The sequence below is a fragment of the Diuraphis noxia genome, unplaced genomic scaffold (genome assembly GCF_037042655.1).
Source record: "Diuraphis noxia isolate RWA-SAM2 unplaced genomic scaffold, SU_Dnox_SAM2 contig0001, whole genome shotgun sequence".
NCBI classification, from domain to species: domain Eukaryota; kingdom Metazoa; phylum Arthropoda; class Insecta; order Hemiptera; family Aphididae; genus Diuraphis; species Diuraphis noxia.
This window is the reverse complement of record NW_028301711.1, coordinates 38,303,706-38,331,277: the sequence shown is the minus strand read 5'-3', so window position 1 is coordinate 38,331,277 and position 27,572 is coordinate 38,303,706. Positions and strand designations below refer to the sequence as shown.

At 27.7% G+C, this 27,572-nt stretch overlaps 2 protein-coding genes across 5 annotated transcripts in view; both read left to right on the top strand.

Moving 5' to 3' along the window:
* LOC107168741 (cell adhesion molecule Dscam2-like) overlaps window positions 1–27,572 on the top strand; it is a 308,280-nt gene that overhangs the window by 116,913 nt on the left and 163,795 nt on the right. For all 4 annotated transcript variants that reach the window (XM_089215614.1, XM_089215615.1, XM_089215616.1 and 1 more), the window contains exon 3: window positions 4,905–5,228. In XM_089215614.1, the coding sequence (XP_089071740.1) occupies window positions 4,905–5,228 (324 nt within the window). The remainder of the gene's footprint in view (window positions 1–4,904; window positions 5,229–27,572) is intronic.
* LOC149060657 (uncharacterized) lies at window positions 24,036–27,478 on the top strand. Its single transcript, XM_089217668.1, has 3 exons — window positions 24,036–24,633; window positions 24,979–26,972; window positions 27,110–27,478. Exons 1-3 carry the CDS (start codon window positions 24,582–24,584, stop codon window positions 27,428–27,430), a joined length of 2,367 nt encoding a protein of 788 aa, XP_089073794.1. The 5' UTR covers window positions 24,036–24,581; the 3' UTR covers window positions 27,431–27,478.

Genomic DNA, 27,572 nt, shown 5'->3' with positions numbered 1-27,572 from the left:
TTAATCCCTTTATTAAAAATAACAATTAATAATTATTAACTATGGTAGAATATAAAATTAAAATAATTTTGACCTGTTTCAAAACAAAATGTCGTATCACAATAATTTGTATCACTTATCAGCCATTTTCATCTCAACTGTTTGAACGGTAAAAAAAACGTAAATCATTATTTTTTTTTTTTGTAAATTTACCTTACCGATAAAATTTGACATGGTAAATTTATGAGACTCACATCACTTAAAATTATAATTCACGAGTATACTTATGCTAAAGCCTAAAAGATGAAAACTAATTATAATAATAATAATAATAAAACATATTGTATTCAATTTCCATTTAATCTTTAAAACTATAATATTTAATTTATTACAATTGGGCTGATATCAAATTTTTAAAGTTAACTAAGAATCTTAAGGTGTGAAAATGAAACAATGAATGAACTTAATGTTGCTAAATAAATTGGTGTCCAAATATAATATGTGTATTACATGGTTTTCAAACGCATAATATGTCTTAATCTATGTACTCCACGTATCGGACGTTTTCTTCAACACGATTGTCCGAGGCCGTCCAATTCACATACTTAAAAAATACTATGTAAAGTAATATTATATCTATTATATCTATTATCGTAATTGCATAAAAATGTATTCTATAATATGGTACATAATTTATTACCTCGCTTACCACGAAAGCTTGCGCTCGGGGATGGTTTGGGGGGTAGGGGGATCCCGAACACTCGTAAACTTACACGACACAAGATTCATTAATTATGGAATTAAAACGTTTAAACTACGACAATAGCTCATAGTTTTAAAGAAGTAGTTTTAAATTTATGATGGGGTGACGGCATATTGTCCGCGAACAAAACGACGATGGCGAGGGTTGTAAAAACAATAGGTACCATTTCACGTCCAATATATATACCAAGTACTTATATAGTATATCATATATATATATATATATATATACACTCTAAAAAATTATAACGATAAAGTATACCACAGTATAATAATGTACATAAAATGTATAGGTATACTTATATAAGAGCAGCTTCTTTCGCACGAACAACTAACTATAATATAATATAATATTATATTATAATATACCTAATAATAATAATATGATACAAATTATATACGTAATAATAATATTATTATCATCATCATTATCATAAAGCACAAAGGAGCGTGTAAAAAAAATAAAAATTCGTCGACTGGAACACTTCGTGGGTGTATTAAATTTACGCTCACTATACACTATATTATTATTACGACGATGTCATTGTGCACCACGGGTTTATGGCGAAAACGTTTTAGCGTTTTGTCTGGCGCTCCAAAAAAAAACTACGGCCCCTTCCCGCGGCCCCAGCGTCATTGTAAAATAATAGTTAATGTTTGATCGAATTCTACAACACATTTAACCTGTCAATTCACCATAGTTTTAATGTATAGGTACGCATTTTTGAGATGCGTTGCAATGTGCAAATCGATTGTTAAGAGGAAAATGTTTTATATAAGATACTTAACACTAAAAAATATAATCAAAAACATATTGCATTGAATGGTCATAACGCACTTTTTTGTAGGTAAAAATGTATATACAATAGATTATTATACCCATACTGTTTTTGGTGAATTCTAAATATTATAGACTTCTGCAGTATTATATTATGAGTTAGGTGCTCAGATATTTTTTATGTTACGAGTGTTACGACATTATCGTAATAATACATAGTTTAACGTGTCCAAACTTCTAACTATTTATCTTCAGACAAAATAACGGATGCGAAGTATTAGTTTATAAATAAAAAAACATTACACATTTTGGAATGTTTATCTTATTATTTTGTACGTGTGTAGCATATATTGTGCATTTAAACCTAAAGATTAATTATCGAATACATACATTACTCGATATTTGCATTTTTCCAACTATTTATTGTTATTATGATGAATAAAATAAGCTTATGCTGGTTACTTACCCCAATTACAGCTGTAATCGTGATATTAGTCGTTTTACATCAAATCGATTGATTTCATTGGTGATATCACCCACACCCACACACAGTAATTATCATACAAAAATTTCACTTATTTAATTTGTACAGTGAAGCTAGAGATCTCATTGAATGCATAAAATATGAATGGTTTCAAGAAAATAGTTATTTGCGCAGCAAGGGAACATTTTTAATATCGTTATAAATTATTTAACGAGATTTTAAACGTCAAGTATAACAAAAATATCGTGAGATTAATGACAGTAATATTCACCTAAACCATTTTTAATTTTAAATTACTTATGAATGAGTTAAGACTATTTCATAATTTGTCAAACAAAATTCAATTTTTTTTTTTAGAAATACTTAGAATATAAGAAATATTTTTAGCTCTATTTTAACAGCTTTGATACTTACGGAGGATATTTTAATCGCATCTATAGCAGCGTTATTATTAATATAATTCCATTGTATTTTATGTAGAAGCCAACTAGTATCATAAATACCATTATAGGTGAATCTCATTTTTATTAAAAATGATGAGTGATGGCATTCTATTGTGAAATATTTTCATGGATTCTAGTGTATTATTATATCGATAAAATTGTATTTTATGCTATGTGTGCATGTTTTATTCACGGTAATATTAAAATAATGCAATACGCCAATACATATGGGAATCTGCATATATGCATTTCTATGCATTTGCATAAATGTAATATATAATATCTTACAATTTAATTCTCAATTTTGATGATTCAGATGAATTTCATAAAAAATCGATCTTCAATGTTTATCAAAAAATCACGATAATTACCTACGTAATTTTGAAATTTTTATTCGTTACAAGAATATCTTATCAAAAATCATGTATTGCATTTTTCATTTTTTTTTTATTAAAAATAATAATTTTATCAAACATATTATATCAATAATAAGCCAAAAAAATTTAAAATTTAAAATATCTTATAGCACAAAAAGAACTAAATATATTGAATGTCATAATTTATAATAATATCATAAATTAACAGGTTAAACGTTACAATTCAAGCTTTTATAGTTGAAATAAATTATAGGAAACAATCTTGATTTTTTTGAAAATAAGTTTTGCATAAAAAAACAGACATCATAAGTATTTTACCTTTTATTTGTTATTATTTTAAGTATTTAATATATGTTGGCAATCGTCAGCAGTTGTTGCTACAAAATGTGTTATCAACCTTTTTAAAACCTTAATTTATTTATATAATATATACATTTCTTTAACTGTTATTTTTCGTTAGACATTTGAAAAATGTAAATTTCAGTTACCTATCCCCCACGATATCATATGATTCAATTTTATTATTACTTATAACAAAAAATGTTACTCTTTGAACCACAAGAGAAGAAAATTTGGTCAAAATAAAAAAAATAAAATAAAAATACTTGTCAGTAAATTAATTAAATTAATTAATTATATAATATACATTTTTTTGTTAGCGCACAAAAACTACGAAATCAGTTACAATAAAATGCAATTTTAATTATTTTTCCTTTATTATCGTCTATCGATTGGGTCTCAGTGGACCAGGAGGGTCTGTTATAAGGATCACTGGTTTTCCAACGTAACTAAAATAATACCTTCGAAAAAAAAAACATCCGCACGTTGCAATAACGTTCGAACGTGCAAAAATTTCGGCAACGTATATTATCTGTTTCAATGTATAGATATACATTGAAATAGATAGGTGTTTTTCCGACACGTACAAATAAACAAAACAATATCGTATATAACTATTCGATTGACTGTCCTAAGGTTTAAACTTTAAATTGAAATAATTTCCGTTCATATGAACATTGTATATTCTACAATAAACCGTCTGTACTGTCAGTTTGTTGATGAATTACAAAATTATATATGATTAGTTCGTTTATAATATTTCAATTTTATGTACATCTTGCTATTCAAAACCAAAATTTTCTTACATATTTAATAAAGTTACAGTCATTCTTACTCTAAAATGGTAATTATTCATTCATTTATTTTAGTATATACCAACACGATGTCTTTATTTTAAGTTAACATTCATCGCTACCACCCCCTTACTCTATCTTAGATATTTTAAGTACACAAGTTCGATGGGTAAAAATTTAATTTATCGAGCAGTATCCAAATTATTAAATATTATGTACCTAATAAGGTTTCACAGTCCATGCTAATAGGTTTAAAGGTTTAGGTTTTATGATGATGACTTAAAAATCAAGTAGATAATATAATATTTACTAAGTATTCTATGAAATATAATTTATTTCTTTGTAATAAAATTATCTTAGAATATTAAGTATAAATCTTAATATTACATAATATTTGTATCTGATACAAACCATCATTAAAAATTGTGTTATACTTGATTGATTAAACAGTCAAATATTTTAAAAATAAATTGCTTGTAATTTGGTTTAGATATATTTTTATTTTAAAAAAATATTACCTTCTTAAGAATTTATATAATAATTGAATATTAATTTGAATTTTATTCATTGATAATGTTTTATTTATTTTTTAAACGGACTTTACAACCTTAACCTTATGATTATCAACTTTTCAAATAATTACGATAAAAAAATATTACTATTTAAATTTTTGAACTATTAAAATAAGTAACAATTATTATAATTATTATAGGATTCAGCATCATTCTGAAATCATTAGTTTTTTTATGCTCTGATCGAATTAAAATCAAACAAGACAAAATTAGGTAACTACTATAATATATTATTGCCATCGTTCTCAACATAGGTACCATAAATATTTTGTAAAATGTTAATCATCACAAAACTTCCGGGTCGGGAGTCAATATTACACAGATCGTATCTCTATAATACTCTAACTTTTACAATAATTTTTTTTTCTGATTTTAGCTTTTGGATATGGTGGTGAAGAGCACGGGCCACGTTTCGTGGTTGAGCCACCTGTGTCAGTTTTCTTTTCGAACGCCACTGGTGCCCGAGTGGAGTGTGCCGCTGAAGGAACGCCTAGGCCGCTGGTCCGCTGGCAGACAGTACTCGATGGTTCAACGGTTAGAGGCGTCAGAGACCTGATGCATGTAGACGACAACGGAACTCTGGTTTTTTCACCGTTTGCCGAACATCAATACTCACCAGACGTGCACTCGGTAGCATACAGGTGCGTGGCCCACAGTCGTGCGGGCACCATAGTCTCCCGAACCGTTCAAGTCAGAGCTGGTAAGTGATTATGATGCATAATAATAATATTGTTTGTATACTTACATTGTTTGTTTAATTACTGTAAACGATTTTACCTACGACCAACATGGTGCGTCAAACGATTCATTATACACTTGGATATATGACCAATGATCTCCTAATAAATGTATATATTCTATATAAAGAGAAACAGAATTTAGGAGGTAAGTTAGGGAGTGAAAGAGAAAAATAGAGGGAAAGAAGATGTGTGGATGTGTGTGAGAAATAGTGGAAGTTATGATTCTGCGTAAACATACTTGATTTGACCAAACGACAGGATAAGTTTTCAAAATATAAATCTCCTCTCATCTACTATGTATAAAATGTAATTATTGTTTTTCATCTTAGTATGTTAACTATTTCTGATGCATGCAGACATAGAATGCAAAGTATGTTTTATTCTAAATAACAATAATAAAAATAAAAATCACAATGATTATACTTATTCATACCTTATGATTACTTTTTCCATCAAAATAAACAACCCGTCTCTCCTACTAGTACAATTGTATGACATGTAGTGTGTATACGCTCGTACATATAAATATTATGACTTTTGCCAGTTCAAATGTTACAACGAACACATTTACTTTTAAATTACCTACAACCTACTGGCTACTACTATCGCAAACCCATCACTGCTTCTACTTGATTATACTTAGTAACTTACTAACCTACACCATGACTAAATTCGGAGTCAAATCGCTATAGAACTATATAACATGCATGTTGTTACAATAATAATATGTACCTATGTCCTATATATTATACGGTGCACGATGATTATGTTTAAAATTAAATTAAACAGTTTCCTTTTTTAAATTTAAAAACAGCTTTGTATTTTATAAAAACTAAATTGTGTTATATGTACTTATAGTTGAAAAATATGCATCTTATACTACGGGTCCACAGCCACCACTGTAACAATAACGGGTAATTAAGAACAAAATAACAAATTATTTATGCATTTCTGTTATTTCGTTTACTATTGTATTATGTTCTCAATGGCAAGGTATTATTATCTCGAGGGCTCTAAACAAAAAGACATAAAATGTAAACATTTTTACAACCATTGTGTTTTATGCATTTGAAATAGGCAAATGAAAAAAACGAGATAAATGTGTACGCTTTTTATTAAAAAAAAATCATGGTTTTAATGAAAACCGTTTTGTAATTTAATGCATTAATAAAGACAATATTATAAATAAATACGTTTTCGACCACACACGTAACAATTTTAGAGCTTAAAATATTGATAGTAATATTAATACTATTAATAATTATATTAGAATAATTAGGTAATATAATATATCTTTGTTTTGTGTGTGAAACAGTCCCACAATGACTTTTAAATTTATAATTTTTTTTTGTGGTTGGTGTTGTTAAAAGAAATATTAATTATGTTTCAAGTAAATTAGTTTAATATTATTTACATTTATGAATTCTCCCTCTCTCCCAATCTTATATAATTATCTAAGGTCCTAAGGGCGTTCCTGACATTTATAAAGGTGCATAATAAATACAATGAATTATCAGGATTCTCGTAACTCGGTTTACTATCATACTTTGATCATAGATATAATATCCACGACACGTTTCTTAAAACAAAAGCCGTTTGATCATAAGACAACACAGATACACACTCACGGACCCCTCACACACATAGAATTATATAGTGTTATTATTAACGTAGTGTAAATCCTTAGTCGGGAGTAAAAGCGTTTCGGGTCACAGTTTTCGATTAGACTGCTGTTAGTGATTCAAAATACCACTAAGATAATCTCGTCGGTTTGTTTCACTGAGTTCAGACGGATACATTATCAATATTTTTATCGTTCCTTAAAACCCAAAGTCGAAAATAATTATAGAACCTTGATCCCACTCAATAGGTACCTACGTAAATATACATATACATAATATTATAAAATATAATAAGTCAAGGTCAACGCGTAACGATAATGTGGGGGTGCGTGCGTATTATGGGAAAAGTCAATACACAATCGTAGTCGTGACACTCTCGGTTTAATACTAATATAATATATATACTAAATATGTGTACATAAACGCGCCACCAGACACCAGCTGCAGCAGCTAGTGGAGGTTCGCGGTGGCGGAAGCACTGGCCGCTTTATTGCCACCACGGGAATGCTACTGCTGCTGCTGCTGCTGCTCTGATACCGCCGAGAAATGAGGTGGAAAAAATCATTGGACCACGAGTAACGCCCTGAGTAATTCATGAGCCTCCACCACCCCACTTCCGACCGTGAATTCTCCCCCACGTTCCGTCCAGACCCGTGGACTAAAACTCGGCGTGTTCACAACCGTCACCTCCGACCTTTTATTTGTATATTTTTTACTTATATAGATAGGTATATGTATGTAGAATATAAAATATATATCTTCTTAGTTTCTTTTTTGGTCTCGGTGAAATGTTTTTTTCATTACGCAGGAGGCGGTGGCTCGGGATTTAGACTCAAATATAATATGTATGTACGCACGCGTGTGGGGGGTCGGGTACGCGAACCTTACACGTATGATGTACACGGTATTATAATGTAATATATGAGCTCTTGGATTTTCAACGACCACCGCATCATCGGCGAAACGCAAAAAATAAAAATATTTTTATTTCCTTCTACACCTTATATATTATATATATATATATATATATAATATATATACTACCTTTATATATTGTGACAATAATTATTAAACTACACACACGTACAATATGAATATGTATAGAAAAGATGGTCGTGATCTTTGAAACTGATTTACCGAAAAAGCGGTGGATATAATATAAGCTTGCAATCGAGATAACGTTAATTTCCGGATCAGCGATGATTTGATTTCGTTCCATCATCGACGTTTTCGCACGCAATTATCGCCGGTGGATATATCGGCGCAAGTAATTGGAATCTGGCTTAAAATAGTTAACAATATACGCGTCTATTTTCCACAGGCTGTGGGCTGTGGGGTTGTCTTCCACACCGAAAAAGTTGAAAAAGATTTTCGAAATGGTCGGTGTGACGAGGAAGTCCAGACCGCGGTGTAGGTATGTGTTAACTCACTGTTTCAAATCCTAATCGAAAATCTTGAAAACTGTTACGGGAGTCTCAAATACTAGGTATAGAATTTCTCGTTAAAAGATTTAGTATAACATAATTTAGTTTGAATGTAACCTAACCTAACTTAACCTCGCAAGCATATTTCTAAACCACCCTTATCTGGGAAAATAAAGTGTATGAGTGAAAATTGACGACAGCGCCAAGAGGGTGCGATAAACCTTAAGTTAAAAAAAATAATCAGTAATTGTTTTTTAAAGTTCATCAATACTAAAAAAAAAAAAACAAATTTAACGAATACACGATTTTATGCAAACAGTGATTGGAAATGCAATATAGGTATGAATGTTTAAGAAAACATAATATTATTATTTGTTCGGACGTGTTTTAATGTTGTTATGTCGTTCGTCTTACGGAATAATAATAATTTTTAAGGAAATTAAAGTGAAATGAAAATAAAAACTAGACACGAAAGTAAAAAAAACTTTTCAAATTGGTTGCAAATATTTTTGGTTTTTTTTTTCATTTTTTTAATGAAATCATCAGTCAACAAAGCAAAAATGTCAAAGTTAACCTTTTCAATAATTGAAACATAATAATAAATTGATGTTGTTCGTAAATATAATACAATAAAATATATTGAACACCTGATTTGCATTACATTTTAATAATATCATATATAATCACAAATATATTATATATATGGTTATTTTACTCTAGTGCATGACATATATTCTTTCGAGTGTAGGGAAAAATAAAAGTTTAAAATTATATTATTTCCGTGGTAGGAAATTAACGTCCGTTATGATTCACAGTGTGCTTTGAACGGAAATTATAATAAACCAACTCTGGCCGTGATTTAATAAACGGAATATGCGTGAAAAGGTACGACCGTGTTAATTTTTTTGCGGTTAAATAGAATACTGAGATGGAGTACGACTCCTGCTAGTATGAGAATTATTATTATGTTATCATTATAATAATTATAATAATGTACTCATATTTTAAAGACAACGGGACAACATGCACTGTGTTTGTCAAATAATAAGGTATTTTTTTAAGTTCAATACAATAATTATGCAATTCGACCCGGGGGTGTCATTTCAGTTGTTTAAAATTTCCTCGAGACGTATTATATAATAATGAATAATAATTGAAGACACGTAAATATTCCCACATATCCTTTTATAATTCTCATTGAAATTATCATCATTCATATAGACTAGAATGAACTTTTTAAACAGCTATTATTAATTGAAATATATACTAATTAGAATTATTTGGAACTTGAATGCTTATAAGTAATAATCAACTATAGCTAAAACAATTTCATTGTTATTTAGACTAGGAGGAAAATAAAGTTTTAAATAATAAAGGTGCGTTTTTTGATTGTATCATTAAGATATCATTGTGCTTGCCAAACTATAATATGCAAATATACCAACCTAACCAATGATAATATGCAATGGTATTGGTGCGTAATAGAACAAGTTCCAGTGTAATACGTCACAACTGCTGACAAGACAATAATATTATTTACCTAATTTTATATGATTTTTTGTTTATTACTTAAACGGGCAGGCTTGACATCATAATTAAGAAAATAGCAACGTACTTCCGTAGACAGTATATAATAACAATATTAATTAAAACAAAATAGCGAATACTTTAATATACTTAAGCATGACTAAGTATAAAATAACAATACATTTTTAATGAATCAACGTTTTGTGAGGTGAACTAATTTATGGTTATAATCATTGTATCGCAAAAAGTGTTAATTTTGTAACTAGTTAATTCTTTGTTTAGATAAATTAATGTTTTGTAATAATATAATATAACTTAATATATCTTGAGTACTAAACAATAGCATTTTGAAGAAAAAATATTTGAGAGTTCAGAAATCAGAACAGTCAATATTAGCCACGAAAAGTATATTATAGGTTTAGAAAATATAAATTTAATTGCATACAACATTGTTCTAGTGTTTCGAGGTTCTGAACAGATGAAAAAAAGGGAGATAATAAAGAATGAAGTATGTGTTAAACCCAGGGACGTATTTAGGGGGGGGGCGATGGGGTACCATCGCCCCGGGTGGCAAATTTTTTTGGAATTAAGGGGCGGCAGCATTTTTCGTAACCAATAACCATAACCCATCATCCATTTTCATTCGTCAATTAATAAAAAAAAATAATAATAATTTAAGATTTTGGATAGCGGCTACACTGCGATTTTGATTTTTCATGATAATATTATGATAAGTTGACCGCGTAAAATCCATAGATAATGATTATTAATTATTATTTTCATCTATTTGTTGTGGAATTAAATAGTATAAAGACATATCGAGTAGAAAGAAAAAAAGAAAATTGGCTTTTGGAGAAACTCGAGACGCTGAAGCAAAATTAATTCCAAGAGACAAATTTAGATGTTAAATATATATATCAATCATGGATTCTCTTATTTTTGAATTGAATAAAATGATGAGCGCTTATGAAGAGATTAATAAAAAATTTTCTTTTTTTTTCGGCTTTAAATGTTAAATATCACAGAAGTTCGAAAACAAGGAGATTATTTGAGGAAGTGTTATCCTAACGATTTACCTGTTACATTTCCAAATGAATGTGTTCATTTTAGAAGCTATTTACTAACAAAGTCAAATAAAGAAAATATACCTAAAACTGCTTTAGAAATTTTTAAAATGATACATGATGATGAAATTAAAAATATATATCCTTATGTCAACACTCAGAATGTTCTTATGTTGTTCAGCATCTAATTGTTCATCAAAGAGATCCTTTAGTGCTTTAAAGAGAGTCAAAACATATCTAAGGTCTAGGATGACTGATGATCGGCTCAATAACTTAGCGATACTTCATATAGAGTCAGAAATAACAACTCAAATACAATATTATGAAATTATACAAGATTTCAGTGAGAAAAAATCGAGGCGTAAATTATAATGTTAATATGTTATAAAATTATGTTATTTGTATAACATGTATGGTCAGATTGTCAATAAAATTTTTAAAATAAGTATTCACATTTTTTTTTTGAGATGGAGGGGGTATGTAGGGGCGTCTATAAAATGTTACCTGGGGCGTCAAAACTCTAAATACGTCTCTGGTTAAACCACATGGTATGGGGGCATAAAAAATGTAAATAACATAAATTGTAGTCAATAATTATTTTACTATGTAAAATTTCGTTGAATAAAAACGATGATTTTGTTTGAACTGTTAACAATGTTGATAACGTGAGCATTAAATCTAAGTTAAGGATCAAAATTGAAAGAAAGAAGCAAATCGTCATCGATAGTAAAAAGAACATTTTAATACCGATAATATCATCAGCATAAATGAGTCAAGTAAAATTTTGAAAAATAATTTTATCAACAAAGATAATAAATAATATTGATAATAAATAAGATTTTTAGGAAATATTTGAAGGGTAACACGAATTGGAAATTACTCTTTGTAGACTACGATTCGATAACAATAATCGTCAATAAAATAAATAAATCACGATAGAAAAGAACCAAAAATCGGTTTAAAAAAATATGTATTTGGTACGTATTAGATTACGACTGTATTGGAATGGGAATTTAAGAAGCCAATTGCTTTCAAACACTTTGATTTAATCATAGTTGATCGATAACGTAGAAAAAAAATAAAAATAAAATATTTTAAAACTACTTATAAACTGGTATTCACAGGTATCATGATTTATGCAGTATATAAAAGCGAAATAAGACGACATTTCTGTGGAAAGTCGGTCATAAACATCATAATATAGTTTAGTGGTGTAAATCCTTTCTACACCCCATCACAATAAATATATAATAAATTACATCCCAATACTCGACTACTAGTGTGCGTGGTAAATGGTAATGTAGTCATTCATTTGAAACTTGAAAGTAATCCAGTGAAATCGGAATCACCTTAACTACGGAATAAACAATTGATTAAAAAAAAAAAAAAAAAACAAAGATACATATTAACACTTTCAACGCTGATGCGATTGAAATAATTTGTAATTAATACAAATTGTACATATTGTTGATTATCACAATATTTAATCACGGCACACAAATCATGTAACATTTATACCTTATAATTGTAAGAAAAAAATTATATCATCACATTCTAAAAAATGTCCATTGCATAATATTAACTCAATCTGTTGTAAATTAAATTTTCAAATCAATCAATTAATGGTTAGATTAAAATGATTCACTTGACAGTTTTTATCTCTAGTACAAAATAATAACAACACATAGGTACCTGCTTGTATTATACTATCATTCTAGTTAGTGTAGCTGTCATGATATATTAATATGATGGCTGGTGTTTTAATTTTAAACACAAATCGAGCACAATATTTAAAAAAAAAAACCGCAAAAAAAGATAAATTTATTTTAACAGTTTATACTATGTTTATGACATTAATAAAACTAAAAACAAACCTGTTACAAATATATAAAAGTATTATAATAATTTATAAGCAAAAACTTATATCGCTTAGCTATCATTTAATAATATTCTTGGTTGTATTATTGTATACTTATACTGCCTTCTTTAAAGCATGACATTTTTTTAGTCATTATTATTATCTATTTAACTTGCTAAAATGTGTAATATTTTGTTTCAATATTTAAAAAATATTTTATTTTTATACTCGCTCAAAGTTTTGATGACTAAGTTGTTAAAACTTAAATATAATATAAAACCAAACTTTGTATAACACAAGTTGTCATAACTTATAGGTAACTAAAGCAAATGAAAATTTAAAATATGTTAAGTATTTTGTTGTTTTCAAGCACATTGCTATGATGTGTATCCAACGCATTTAATAGTACAATACAATAATTATGATAAAAAAGTGTAAAGATAGGACAGGTTTGGCAATAAATTCACCTAAAATATCTCTAGAAGTTTTGATCTGAAATAAAATGTTTAATCGCTCTACCAAATGATAACTTAATAATATGTTATGATTTTTTTTATTATTATTGTTATTATTATTATTCTATTCTAAAAAGCAAAATATTCATTTTGTTGTGTTTTTTTTTAAATTTTTTTATTATTATAATATAATGTCAATGTGTAGCGTGTGCGAAGATAACCATATAATATATTGATGACACTTAAATGACTCGTTTTGTTTAAGTTATAAGATATGTACTCTATTTCCGTTTCCTTGGTATTAATAATATTATAGTCTAGTTAGTTTGTAATATAGGTACATCAAGCTGTCAAATTAAGGTATGAATGGCTAAAAACGGCAGTAAAGACTGATAAAGTCATAAAATACTACCAAAACTCTTTAAATGCATAAAAATAAATTTTGTTCACATTAAAAGACTATGGCTGAGTTGTCATATAACAAGACACTTTGACACATATAATTAAAATGTAATTTACAATATTTTATATACAAATAAAAAATACCGAAACACTTGCGTTGTGTACTAACTGAGTTTAATATACAGCATGGATGGAATGTTCTTTTGCTTCTTATTTGCATTTAGAGTCTTTAATTATTAAATAACTTAAATATTCTCTGGTATATAAGGTGATTAATCGAGTATTTTCAACCAAATTATCTGCTTTAATAATGAAATTACTTTATGGTTGAAACGTTGAAAATCATTTGCAAAAAAATTACAAAAACTTACTTCGTAAACAAGTATAGCAAAAATCCGGCTTATGATATTTCACAAATCATAATTTAAATAAATTCAATATTATATTATGATACAAATAGAAGGTAGAGATGTACTATTTAATCTTTTCGATGAATAATCTACAACAGGTTTAAAAAGTGTAAAAATAAAATATTTGATGAACCATATATATTTAAAAAAATTATATTATTCATGGTAGTTTCTATCAATTACTAGATTAATATAAGCTTAATTAAAATTATTATGTTTTTTAAAACATTTTATATAATTTTACATTTTTTTATAGGCATACATTATGATTTAAACACAATATCAATTGAAAAAATAACAAAACGTAAATATTTAATTATTTATATTATATTATACTGTAACAATTTATAATATAATATACTGCAATAGATAAGGATCAACTTGAATTAGCTGAGTTGTGTTAAGATTCGTGAGAACTTAATTTACTAGAAGTTTGGTTTGAATTTAAATGTTTGAATACAATATTATCGTATGGTAGGTAGGTACTCATGTTATATAATAAATTATAATATAGAAGTGTGTATATTTGATTCCATATCATGATTAAATCACAGTTGGTAAAGTTTGCATTGATAAGAGACAGTGTCAAAACCATCTCTTTACACATAAATACTTATAGACTGACCATTATAAAATATGGTAATAAGTTTATACTTAAAATAGTAATCTTATATTGTTAATTGAAATTAATAAATGCAAGTCTGTGTAACGATACATTTTTTCTCAAAACAAGCCCAGTGGATTTCACAATATTTTTTTTATAGAAATATCGTGATATGAACTTATTAAGTTATTCTGAAAATTTATGAAAACCTAAAATGTTAATAATATTTGATTATTCTAATGAACTTAAAATATTCTGACAAGATGTATTTTATTAAAATGACACAATATGTAATTATAATAATATTATTAGTTTTGTAGTATTGCCATACAAGTCACGTTATATAAAAAAGTAAAATTAAAAATTAAAGAATATTATATATTATATTATACACAATAATTCATAATATACTATGATATAGAACATAAACAAACTAACTAAAAAACAAATTAATGAAATTTAGGGCACTACCTAGTTCATATTTTTCCTCTGCCAGGAAAATCTATGAACCATAAATATGTTTTTTTTTATTTTTAAAAAATACCAATACTTTTATGATAATGTGCATTGTTGATATTTATCATACATACCTATAGTTATATATTAATATACATATTTTCACAACAACTATTTGTAATAATTTCAAAAATATTTTTATGTTAATAAATACCTACAATCTACATGTGTCAACACATAATTTGTAGTAAAGTTAGCAAATTTGGAGTTAGGTCTGTTAATTGTCCAAATACCCGCTACCATATAATAAAGGCCGTTAGTACCTAAATATGGATATCCCATAACTAGAGGTAATTTTCATTTATCATTTTTATTGAATAGGATAACACTTCGTATTTAGCCAGGTTTTTAAGAAAAGTTTTTCAAGCAAAGCATACCATAATATTATAATGTTATAATGCCTCACAAATGCTTAATTTACTTGAGACAGAAAAAATAGATGTACATTACAAGAATTATATTAAACTCTAGCTACATATCCCAGCTTGGCTGAACCATGCAGACATCAATTTACCGCTAAACTAGCTTTTTCTATGACATATAAACAAGGTTCAGGGTAAGACATGTTAGTAAAACGAAAAAGCAATTTGAAAGTGTTTTTACCATAATAAACAAATTGCAACAATTTTGATATAGTGTAAAAAGAAACATTGAATAGTATAGACTATTCTAATTATAATGTGCGCTACAATCATCAATAACTATATTTCAGTTATGCACATTTTTTCTTGGGAATACTAGAGAACTTGAATAACTTGAATGATTTCAGCCTGATCTATATTGATCTAAATTGTTTGGTTTCGTTAAAATAATCATAATTTAAAAACTTATATAAAACATCTTTATTTCTATTTTTTCATAAAAAATATAAAGAAAAATGAAAAAAAATATAAACATCTTTATTAAAGTAAATATATCATTTTTTTCAAACTGGCCAAGAGCTCTTAATAATATGTATATATATTTTTGCAGTTCTAATTCAGTTAACTATATAAACCATTGTTACTTTATAATATTTGACGTTTTTCCGAAATAATTGGCTAAAAGGGAATTAAAAAGGTGGTATGTACTTCTTTAACTCTCTCGTATACAACTCTTTGATGTTTTTTTAAATCCCGGGTCGCAACGTAGATATTCACGGAAAAATAATTAAAAGGAATTAAATGCACTGTACATTTTGTGGTCGGAAACATCCCTAAAGAAGGGAAAATTTTGTATAGTTATATATTAAATATTATAATATGAAACCACTCCGGAGGGTGTCTATTTTGACTGAAAACCGACTTACCATGCTGCAACGGTTATTAACTATATTTTTTTTTATATATATAATAACAGTTGGTGCATATTATATTAAACTATGACCTAATCTTATTATTAAGTTGGTATAAATACAGAATCCTCTACCGAAGAAAGAGCCATGACGCTAAGTCCAGCGCGAACCCTCTACACGGGGGTCCGAACTTAAGGTCGGCAAACAATAATGTAAGCGATATGTGACCTACCGTCGTCATTACTGTTGCTGTACATAAAACGTCGTCAGAAGTGCTGCACCGGGTCCGTGTCTGACTGATACGTTAAATATATTACAGAGAGACGCGTGCAAGTCACGGCTTGCATGATTACGGTAAAAATATTATTATGTCTTGAGATCTAAAAACGTGTAATTTGTTTGTACCTGAGTTGCATATATCTTTAATGACAATCGACAATCTTAAAAATAAAAGTGGTTGGAACAAATGGGATACTTATAAACCTTATAGAGTCTCACAATATTCCATTGAATATTTTTATCGTTTAAAATATAGGTATTTAGTTTGATTACAACAAGTTAGTCGAGTCTACATCAAGTCACCTGCTATCTTTAGAGTTGCTCTCAAATAACTATAAATTAGTCTACAAGAGTTCTTAGAATATTATGGAGGTCATGATGTTGGTTTAATAATATATTTTGCTAATGGTTCAAACATTATCAAAACTACGATTATCTACTGATTAATTATATTTGTGTTTCATTTGGAAATACATATACTTTATGTCTAGTACCTTTTTTTTTATTCATAGAGTCAGATCAAATAGATTAACAACGTGATTTCGAGCGTTATTTACTTATACTACGTAATGTGATGTTGTTTATTATTCGTTTACATTCTACTATACTATATGTCTAAATAACCTAGTTCACATAAACTGTAGCCATTAAATATAAGTTTATAACACGAAGGAATTTTATATTTAATATACCAGTGAACATTAATATTATAGTCTTATGGGTATTGCTATTGCGACCATTACCTAGAACAATCAATTGAGATTATGGAAACATATTTAGTTGTCCAATATTATATTTATAATTATATATCAAAGCGATTTGTTCGTTTATAACATCGTTTACTTGAATATATTATTTTATCACATTCAAGTTAAAATAAGTTTTATATTTACATAAATATAAATATATAAAACAAATATTAAAATAATAATTTAACATTTTAAATTGTTTGAATGACCACCTTTTTCATAACATTTTATAGATTATTTTAATTTTCGAATTCATATTCATCATGTCTAACCAACTAAGAAAAAGGTCTGACTTGCTAGTTTGATTGATCGAATCAGAATTCAAACGGTTTTTTGATGAAATATACTTAAACAATATAATATTATGTATTTCGAATGCCTCAATTATTAAGCTAGTATATTTTAGTATATTTTTTGATGAAAATGTGAATTAAGTAGGTGCATTCATGAGGTTAAAATTTAAAATTTCACGTAGTTTCCCAAAAGAGCGAAAAAAAAACAATTATTATGAAAAAACGAAAATATTCGCATTTCACATAACATCAGTTTTCAAAGAAATCGATTTTGGTTTTTGACGTAAATCTACGCAATTTTCACTGAATGTTTATATTAGCATATAATAGCTTATACACATAATACAATATTATGAATTTATTTTGAAGTTTTGAGCTGTTTACGGACATATTCGATTTTCATTTTTTTTAGTTCCAATAAAATTTTGCTTGCTTTGTCAAAAAACTTGAAAAATATAAGACTCCTCATACATTGTTACGATATTATATTATTTGAAAATATTAAAAATAAATAGGCAAGATTTCTTAAGCATGTAAAGTTCAAATTTATCAAACTAAAAATGTATAAATTATTTTATAGTTAAAAATTTAAATTTGTATAGCTAAGGATTATAATTTAGTTGCAAGATTCCATGAAAGTAGCTCATTCTGTAAACAATAAATTAAAAAGTTTACAAACACAGTTCTTTGTAATTATTTTAAATTAAAATTTGGAAGAGTTAAGTACATATTATTTAATCAAAGAACAATGATTTTATTAATACTAATTTTGACGTAAGTTAAAAATATTATTCGTAAGTACTTGAATATTTTAGACTAGGAATAAGGTATAAGTATTATAAATTATCATATTGTATATTGTATATATATTATATATACTAATGATCAACAGTAAAATATATAAATAAATTACGTTAATTATAATCTTACGAATCATAAAATATACCTTTTAGCTATTTTATAATATTTTATACTAACATACCGTTTTCACACAGAATAGTATGTCATATACAATGACTTTAAATTATTGAATTCAATTTTAACACATCCATTAAAGTGACTCTTAAGACACCTGATCGACAGTATATCTTTACTCATTTACCAAAACGGCAATTTTATATATTTTTTAATATCATTTCATAAAGTACATATTTTTACTTGTTATTTTCAAAATACCTTTATTTAAGTCTAATTGCGTTGAGTAGAATACCTATTATCCCCGGACCTGATCAATGGTCTTTGTATATAAATTGCATGCTTAATCTCATTTATAATTACAAAAATGTATTCCTGGATTTCTATATGTCGTTTGTGCAATTTTTCATAATGATTAAAAAAAGGACTACATTCTCGGAAAATCTCAATTTTAAGCCAAGTTAGAAATGTAATAGGTTGTACTTTGTTGAATTTTCTTAAAAAAAAAAAAAAAAACATACGTGAATAAAATACAAAATAGATAAATAATAACTATTTATAATAATAATGGGTTCTATGTTCCTACATGAATTGGTATTAGTACTCACAAAACACACAAATAATTTTAAACGCACTACAAACAATACTTTAAGTATGTCCGATTGATTAAATTATATTTTAATTAAATATGACTGTTTGATATTTTAGTAATAGAATACACACAAAGTCACCCATCCATTGGTCAAACCAAAGAAGTACTTTACTTATTACTTAGGAACCTTTTCTTTTCATAGGTTACGAACTTGCGTGCATAATAATTTTAATATGGCGTCTTGAATAGACAATATAACTACTTTTATGTGATTAATATTGTTTTATTTTGTATGTGATGAGTGCTGTGTCAATAATAATTGTTGTTATGTTTTATAATTTTATAAACAAAGAGGATATTTTATACTTCCTGGTAGTCATAATTCGGTCCCAGATGTATATGCAAATGCATATTATTCTACAATTCACCTAGAATAATTTTGATTATAAAATATGTCGACGTTTCGTAATGTGTAGATTCTATGGTAATTTTTTTTTTCACAGTTGAATGAAAATGCATATTTATTGCATATTATAGGATTCGTAGAATTTATGTCTGTGAAGTTTCCTACTTTTGATTGTAAATAACCTATTATAATGTACATACTACATATACATCGAGAAGTAATCAACATCGTTATCGATGGTCGACGGATGAAGATAAATTGGATTTTCTAGTGTTAAATTTATTATTAGGTACCTACCCAATCACTTCCACATTAGATAACAATATATTATGTATACATATAGTATACAATACGTATTGGAACATACAATTTAGTTTTTGTTTGGTTTGTCCATTTATTGTGTATAGAGCACATTGCATTTTTTTTTTGTTTTTAATAAACAATTGCATACATAGCATATGTAGATTATGTAATATTTTACTCAAAATCATAGTTTGTTAATTTCAAAGAGATATAATTTAGCATATTTATGATATAAATCTGCATATTTTATAGATTTTTATTGCATATAAATCTGGGCTCTAGTTATAATTATAAATAGATTCTATGTAAGTCTATTATAAATACCATGGTTTTTTATTTATGATTCGAATTATCTCAATATTCCCAAATAATAACATTTAATTTTATTTGTATTAAAATTTAAAGCACTTTAAAACGTGTACAAATCTCAACGTCTTATGTTTTCAATAAACAATCTTTAGTACTTATATCGTTGATACAATAAAACTCAAACCAATTATTTAATTGTGTGGCATTTTCATAGTGAATAATATTATTATCTTTATACATTTTTTCATTGATAGGTTCAAATATATTACATGTTTGCTAAACAATATCACAGGTATATTTACAGAAACATCTGCGTTCCATATTATGTATTTAGCCGGTACACATCTAACTTTTGACCCGTGAAATAGTCTATTTTTTTATCATAGATGAAATACACTCTTGCATGTTATAAATAGATAAATATATAAATGCATATATAATATATATATATATTATATAAATTTGTATGTGAGTAGGATTACATATATATATATATATATATATATATACGGGGCTGATGTGTTTGTTGAATCGATAAACTATAATACTGCCTTTCCGTCTGTGATTTAATTTTGTGTATAGGCCAGGTTAAGTTATATTTTTTAGACTTTCTAGAAATCTGACATAGTTTCGTTGGGGATGAGTCGAGTGTCTTTGATTGTTTCTGACGCCTGAGTTGTTGTTATTTTAAGCACATTTATTCATAAATATAGGCACCACAGTGCACATGCACGTACACCGAACAGAAATAACTAAGCGTATATATTATGTAAATCATACATTTTAACCATATAGAGTTATAAACATATATATATATAATATATGATATCTAAATAATAATGTATTCTACCTAGAGTATAAAATAATGCAATATAGTATATTTGTGAAGGATAAACTGATGCGTATGATACCTGTGTAATTATGAGGTACCTACATATATTATGTATGGATTTTCCCATAAATCTTTTTGAAAATAATATCCATTCGTCGTATACAAGCGAAAATTAACATTCCGTTTAGTCGATATTGGAATTTTCCCAAATTAAAAGTTGCACTAAAATCGCTTATTTGGTCCACTTGACATCTGTGATGATGACATTTATAATGTTTACATTACGGCTGACACTGAACAATTAAAATCGATACTAATAGGAGATCGGGTCTTTTTTTAATTTTAGAAAAGTGATTAAAGAATATAGAAAACCGTTTAATGTGTGCATAGTCGACTACTTTCACGGCTATATTGCAGAGTGTTACGCAATGCTTTAACCTGACTTATAGTCTTCTTCAAAAGCTTACCGAAATATACAATAGATTTACATAATTAAATCTCTTTGTGGTAACTCATTCATCGAAGCATTATTGGGACCAGAGTTGAAGAGCAATGCAATTATTTTTTGTGCTATCCTGAGCTATTTATTTATTTTTATATATTGATTCGACATAGATTTCTCTTAAAAACTACATTACAATATAATCATATTAGTATAATATTATAATTATTCAAGCCTATTGTATTAAGTATGCTAAATTAATGATTTTCATGAGTCTTGTGAGATTTCAAAACACTCAAAATCGACTTAAAAACATCCCCATCATTGAAATGGGACCGTTAAAATGCTTAGCTTTATCACAAATCTTTATAACCAAGCTATATCAACAAACCAGAACCCTTATAACACAATTACAATTATTATTACCTCCTCAAAACCCATTGTGGTTCGTAAATAATATGCAGTCTCGCCGCTGGCTGCCGTTGGTGCGATACCAATTACTGGTCAATCACATCGGTACTACCGTTTCAAAACTTTAAAGATTTTCCAAACTTATTTATATAGGCAATGATTAATCATTTTACTTTTTAACACTTACGTATAAGCAATACTTCCACATGACGTAGGGTCACATCATGGTCAACGAATACCCACCCACATATAATAATGTCATACTTGTAGAACACTCATCACAATCAAGCCTAAATTCCTCGAATGTTGCCAGTTCAATGAAACACTTATAAAACAATAACAACAAGATATACCATACAAGGTAATTGCACCAACTTCTGAGACGTTCAAAAATTAAATTAAAAACAACTAATAGAACAAAATTATTTTGCTGACGTACAAGATATAACAATTTAAAGATTTTATAATATTTTTTATTTTTAACATAAGCCATTTCTAGCCTAAGGATATCTAAATCTATGGATATTTTACAGTTTACATAATAGTTTTAACATTATAACACGATAATTAAAATATTAAAATATTTTTAAAGTACTATGGGTAATATTAATAATTGGTAATTTTAAGATTACAATAATATTCTGATATTTAAATATTTACAATAGTATAACTTTAAGTAACTGAAGTCGAAGAGTGATCTGGAAGAAGCACATGCGTAGGGTGAAGATTTGGATGTTGAAAGGTGGCTTATTATTACACATCGATATAAAACAAGAATATCATAAGCACAATTGTTGTTTTTTTTTATGAATTAACCCACAGCAACATAGATCATTGGGTGGTTATTTTTGGTAGAGTTTTCAACCATGAGAGAATTAGCCATACCGGTTTGTTTGTAATATATTTATGTTTGGTAAGGTTTTTGTCACTAAGAACCTAGGAGGTCATGCATTCAGGAACTATTGGAATTACATTTTATCTGATACATTATTGAAAAACGTCGGTTGTAGTTCCAGTCGTTTAAGATTGTTGGCTAGAATATTGTTGCACTGCACAATTATGAATTTGTGGGCTTCTAAAAATGAAAAAAAAGGCATAAACTTTGAATAAGAATCGGAATGTGGAAATGAACTTGGAGAAAATGGTCATAACGACGTATTTTTAATACAGAAATATTGAGGGACGTAGAATATCTAGGATGTAAATATGCATAGTTAGAGTGGTTATTTTATAATAGGTATTATTTTTACAGAAACCTAGTAGATAAAGCCATGTTTTCATTACTGTATGATATAGTGATATAATTATTATTTTATAAAACACTAAAATTTAATAATAATTTTGATTATCCACTTAAAAAAGTTAACATAAGTATGAATTTTAAAAGAGTCTTGTAAAAACGATAGTTTTTGACCGGGTTTGAGCTGTATCAATGGATTCAAACAGGTTTCCATTTTTCTTTTGACATTTTTTTAAGTGATTCAAAATCGCTTTTTCCAGATTGATACCTAATTATATAATGCGATCCTCTCATGAGCATGCAGTCTTCTATAATTACCATATACTTACCACACGCGTAGATATTGTCCGGTATGTACTTACCAACGATACTCTAAGTGATAATGGATTATTTTTTATAATTATTAAAATATTAAATATTAATATAAGATCATCAGGGTTTCTCATTGCACGCTATATTTTCACAATAAGGTACTTATAGTTATTTAGTAGGAGTGAGTTCATTAACATAACTGCCTTCGAACTTTAACTGAAATTATTGGATTAATATGAAATTAATATGATGTAAATTAAAGGATAAAATGAAAAAAAAAATAATAAATTGAAATTATTTTGCATTACAAATGAATTCTCACCTATTTCGAGTGAGTGAGTAAAGTAGTAAATTTCCCGAAGGGGTCACTCACAGCTAACGGAGAAATTATGCGTCATTGTATAATATGTAAATAGAAAAATGTCCTAATTATAGTAATGTTTTGAGCCTTGTGGGTTTTTTTTTTTAATAATTTATACATTATCACAGGGCCTAAAATACTGTGTCCCCTGACACACATTGTGTCCCCTGAAAATCAAAGTGTGTCCCCTGAATGACAAATGTGTGTCCCAAGTTTTATAACACGTTTTTAGTTTTGATTGCGGAATTAAGACGTAATAATAACAATTTAGGAATAATTTCAACACAATTTTGTTATAACTTCATTTCAAAATAAATTGAGAATAATTATTATCAATTTTATACAAATATCGAGTGATAAGCATTTATATCTGATATCATACACTTTGGCTGGTCATTACACATTGTTCCACAAAACACATGTGCCTAGTTCCAATGGACTTTTGTTCCACAAAATTCTTGTTTCAAACGTGGGATTTTGTCTATAAATATACTATGTGGGTATTTTAAAATTGTTGAACAACATAATATTATTATGGTATTAGTGATTCTGAATTCTGATAGTAATAATATTAATCATTATTCATTATTATAATAGACGATAGTTAGTATCAACTAGTATTGTTAATAATTTAATATTTTTATTTACTGAACTACTCTAGCCTATTTAGCATTTTGAACCTAATTACCTATTTTATTTCTATACTATATTATTATGGACAAATATGTTATAAAAAAAAGAAAAACTGATAATGTTTCAATACAAAGTAAGTTCATATTAATTCAATATTGTGTAGGTAGTGTGTACTGTAACCTACTAAAAAAATAACTAGTAAGAGCATTGTAATTTCTATTTTATAGCACATTAAGTTATAATATTCTATTATGCCTATAGTGATATATAATTTAGTATATCAGGTATAACTCTACAGCATATTATATACCTAAATGTATTTTATATATAATTTATTATTTATTACAAATTGGATTTTAAAGAATTGACTAGTTATTTTGTCTTGTTTAATAAAATATATAACTGGCTAAAGGATCTACACACATAATAATGACTAATTTATTTAAGTCCTGATTTGAGTTTTCATTGTATTTTGTAGTTGGATTGTGTGCTAATGAACCCACTGTTTTTCACCAAAGTTTACCAAATAGAGTTGTTAGTGAAGTATCAAGTTCATCAAAAATTTGTGAATCTAAGCCATTATATGAAGAAATTGATGATGAGCCTGGTGATAATATCACCCAATTAGTAGAAAAACAACAATTTATATTAGATCCATGTTTTGAAAAGTTACCAGTTACAAAGGGTAGAAAGATGGTTAGGTGTATTATTTGTTACAGACAATCAAATACTGCTTTATTGTTATGTAAGAAAAAAAATCATTTGCCACCTGTCTGTTCTGAAAGTGGTTGTGCGCCTCGAGCATCCAGATTAAAAAAACATATTGAATCACATATGCATAAAGAATGTGTAAAAGTTGACCAATTGTCAAAATTATCTGTTTCTGAGAAACACAATACTGCTCCACTCAATAAACTAATATTAAAACAAAACAAAGTTCTTGCGTTAAAAATTAGTAAACTATTAGTAACAGTTTTTAATGATTCTAAACGTGGAACTTTAAGCGCATGGTCATGGCCTTCCAGGGAAGTGGTGAGTCTTATTTGCAACCAGTTGGACCCAGAAAAGCAATTTCAACCGTACAAACCAAAAGAAGGTGACCTACAATATATAAATCCTGGAACACATTCAGTCCTTCTAAGGCATATTGTACAAGCAGATATTCCAAATCTCAAGTCCAAACTTAAATTGTGTATTGCAATTTCTCTTCGAGTGGATGGTTCTGTAGACAGAAACCAAATAGACAATATTCATGTTTTGTTCAAAATTGTGCTGGAGAATGGTGATTCTGAAACAATGTTTATGGGCTTTGAAGAACCTACTCAGAAAGGTGCTATTGGGTATTATGAAGCCATAAAAAATTCTGTTGAACGATTTGTTGATTGGAATGAAGTTTTACCATTAGTTTCATCTATTGTAACCGATGGAGCTAGCGTTAATATAGGTAAGAAAAATGGCTTATGGTCTATTTTTGAACAAGAAAGAAACAAAATGTTTAATAATACTGGTCCATTTATCAAAATTTGGTGTGCAGTTCATAGGAGTGCATTAGCTTGGGAAAAACTAACTTCTGAAGTAGGTGAATTAAATAAACTTATTCAAATATGCTCTTCGATTTCATCCTACTTTCACCAATCGGGACTAAGAACTAATGAATTGAAACAAGTTGCTCTAGATGAACAAAAAACTATGTACACACTTCCTAAGTATTTTGATGTCAGGTGGACAGAGTTTACTTATAATTTATTACTGAACATATTAAGGAATTGGAGAATCCTTGTTAAATACTTTATTTTAAAAAAACATGATAAAGATAATAAAACAAAGGCTGAAGGCTTTTTAAAAAATTTAACTGATGTTAACAAATTAAAACTGTTGTGTTTTTTTGTCGACTTGGGTTATTTGTATTCACGTTTTCAGAAACAAATCCAATCAGATGATGTTCTTATATATGATATAGCTGAGAAAAGAAATATATTAATACATTCTATTGAAAATCTAAGAGAACATCATTTACTCGGTGGATGGGAAAGTATATTAGAAAATGAAATTAAAACAATTGATGTTGAACCAGAAAATAATCACTCAAATATTATGTTAAAAGACATACAGTTATATGAAAAAAAAAAAAATTCCCGAAGAAAGTCCCATCATTTATTCGTCTCTGATACCCGTTCATTTTCTGCTGTACGAAATGATACATTGGAACATATTAAAACATTTTTAGCTGATCGACTAGATGCTGAAGAATGGAAGGCATTTAAACCGTTGGAACGCTTAAGCAATACAGTGACAGATTCGGAACTTAATGAATGCCATAAAATGATTTGTCCAGATATTAATTTAGTTGACTTTGTCACTAGCTACAGAGAAGCGTCTTACACATCAGAAGTTGCAGAAAAGAAAATGTCTATACAATTGTTAAAGTTATTATTGTTAAATGAAGCTTGGAAACCATTAAGTATATCAGTGGTATGTATCAAGTGGTATATTGATTTACCTAATATTAAATATATTTTTTATTGTTATTTATTATTTTTTTAATCACATTTATACATTTAAACTATAAAATACAAAACAACTATTCTAAGTTAAAGTATTTTTTGCAGGGAAGACTGTTGGCTGCTAAACCCCACTCAGCCGATGTGGAAAGGTTAATTTCTTATTATAATGTTTTAAAAACGTCAGGTCGATCTTCCTTGTCACCGAATACTATTAAGGATTGTTTGTACGTCAAATTAAATATGCCATCCGTATCAGAATACAATCCAAAGGAAGCTGTATTGTTATGGTTGAACGAAAAACAACGGCATAGTAAGGTGCATGAAAAAGCGACCAACCAAGAGTGGTATCAAGGTGTTTTTCCTGAAGCTAAAGCTGATCGACTAAAGCAACCAACTGATGATTATAATAAGTGTTATTCATTTTAAGTTGTTACATATTAGTATATTACTATAATAAAATATTTTTAAATTATACTTGTATTTATTTTCTGTATTTTTAGTAACAATATCATATAAATATTATTAATGTGTAAGGTAATAAGTGGTACATAAAAGAAGGGGGGTTTTG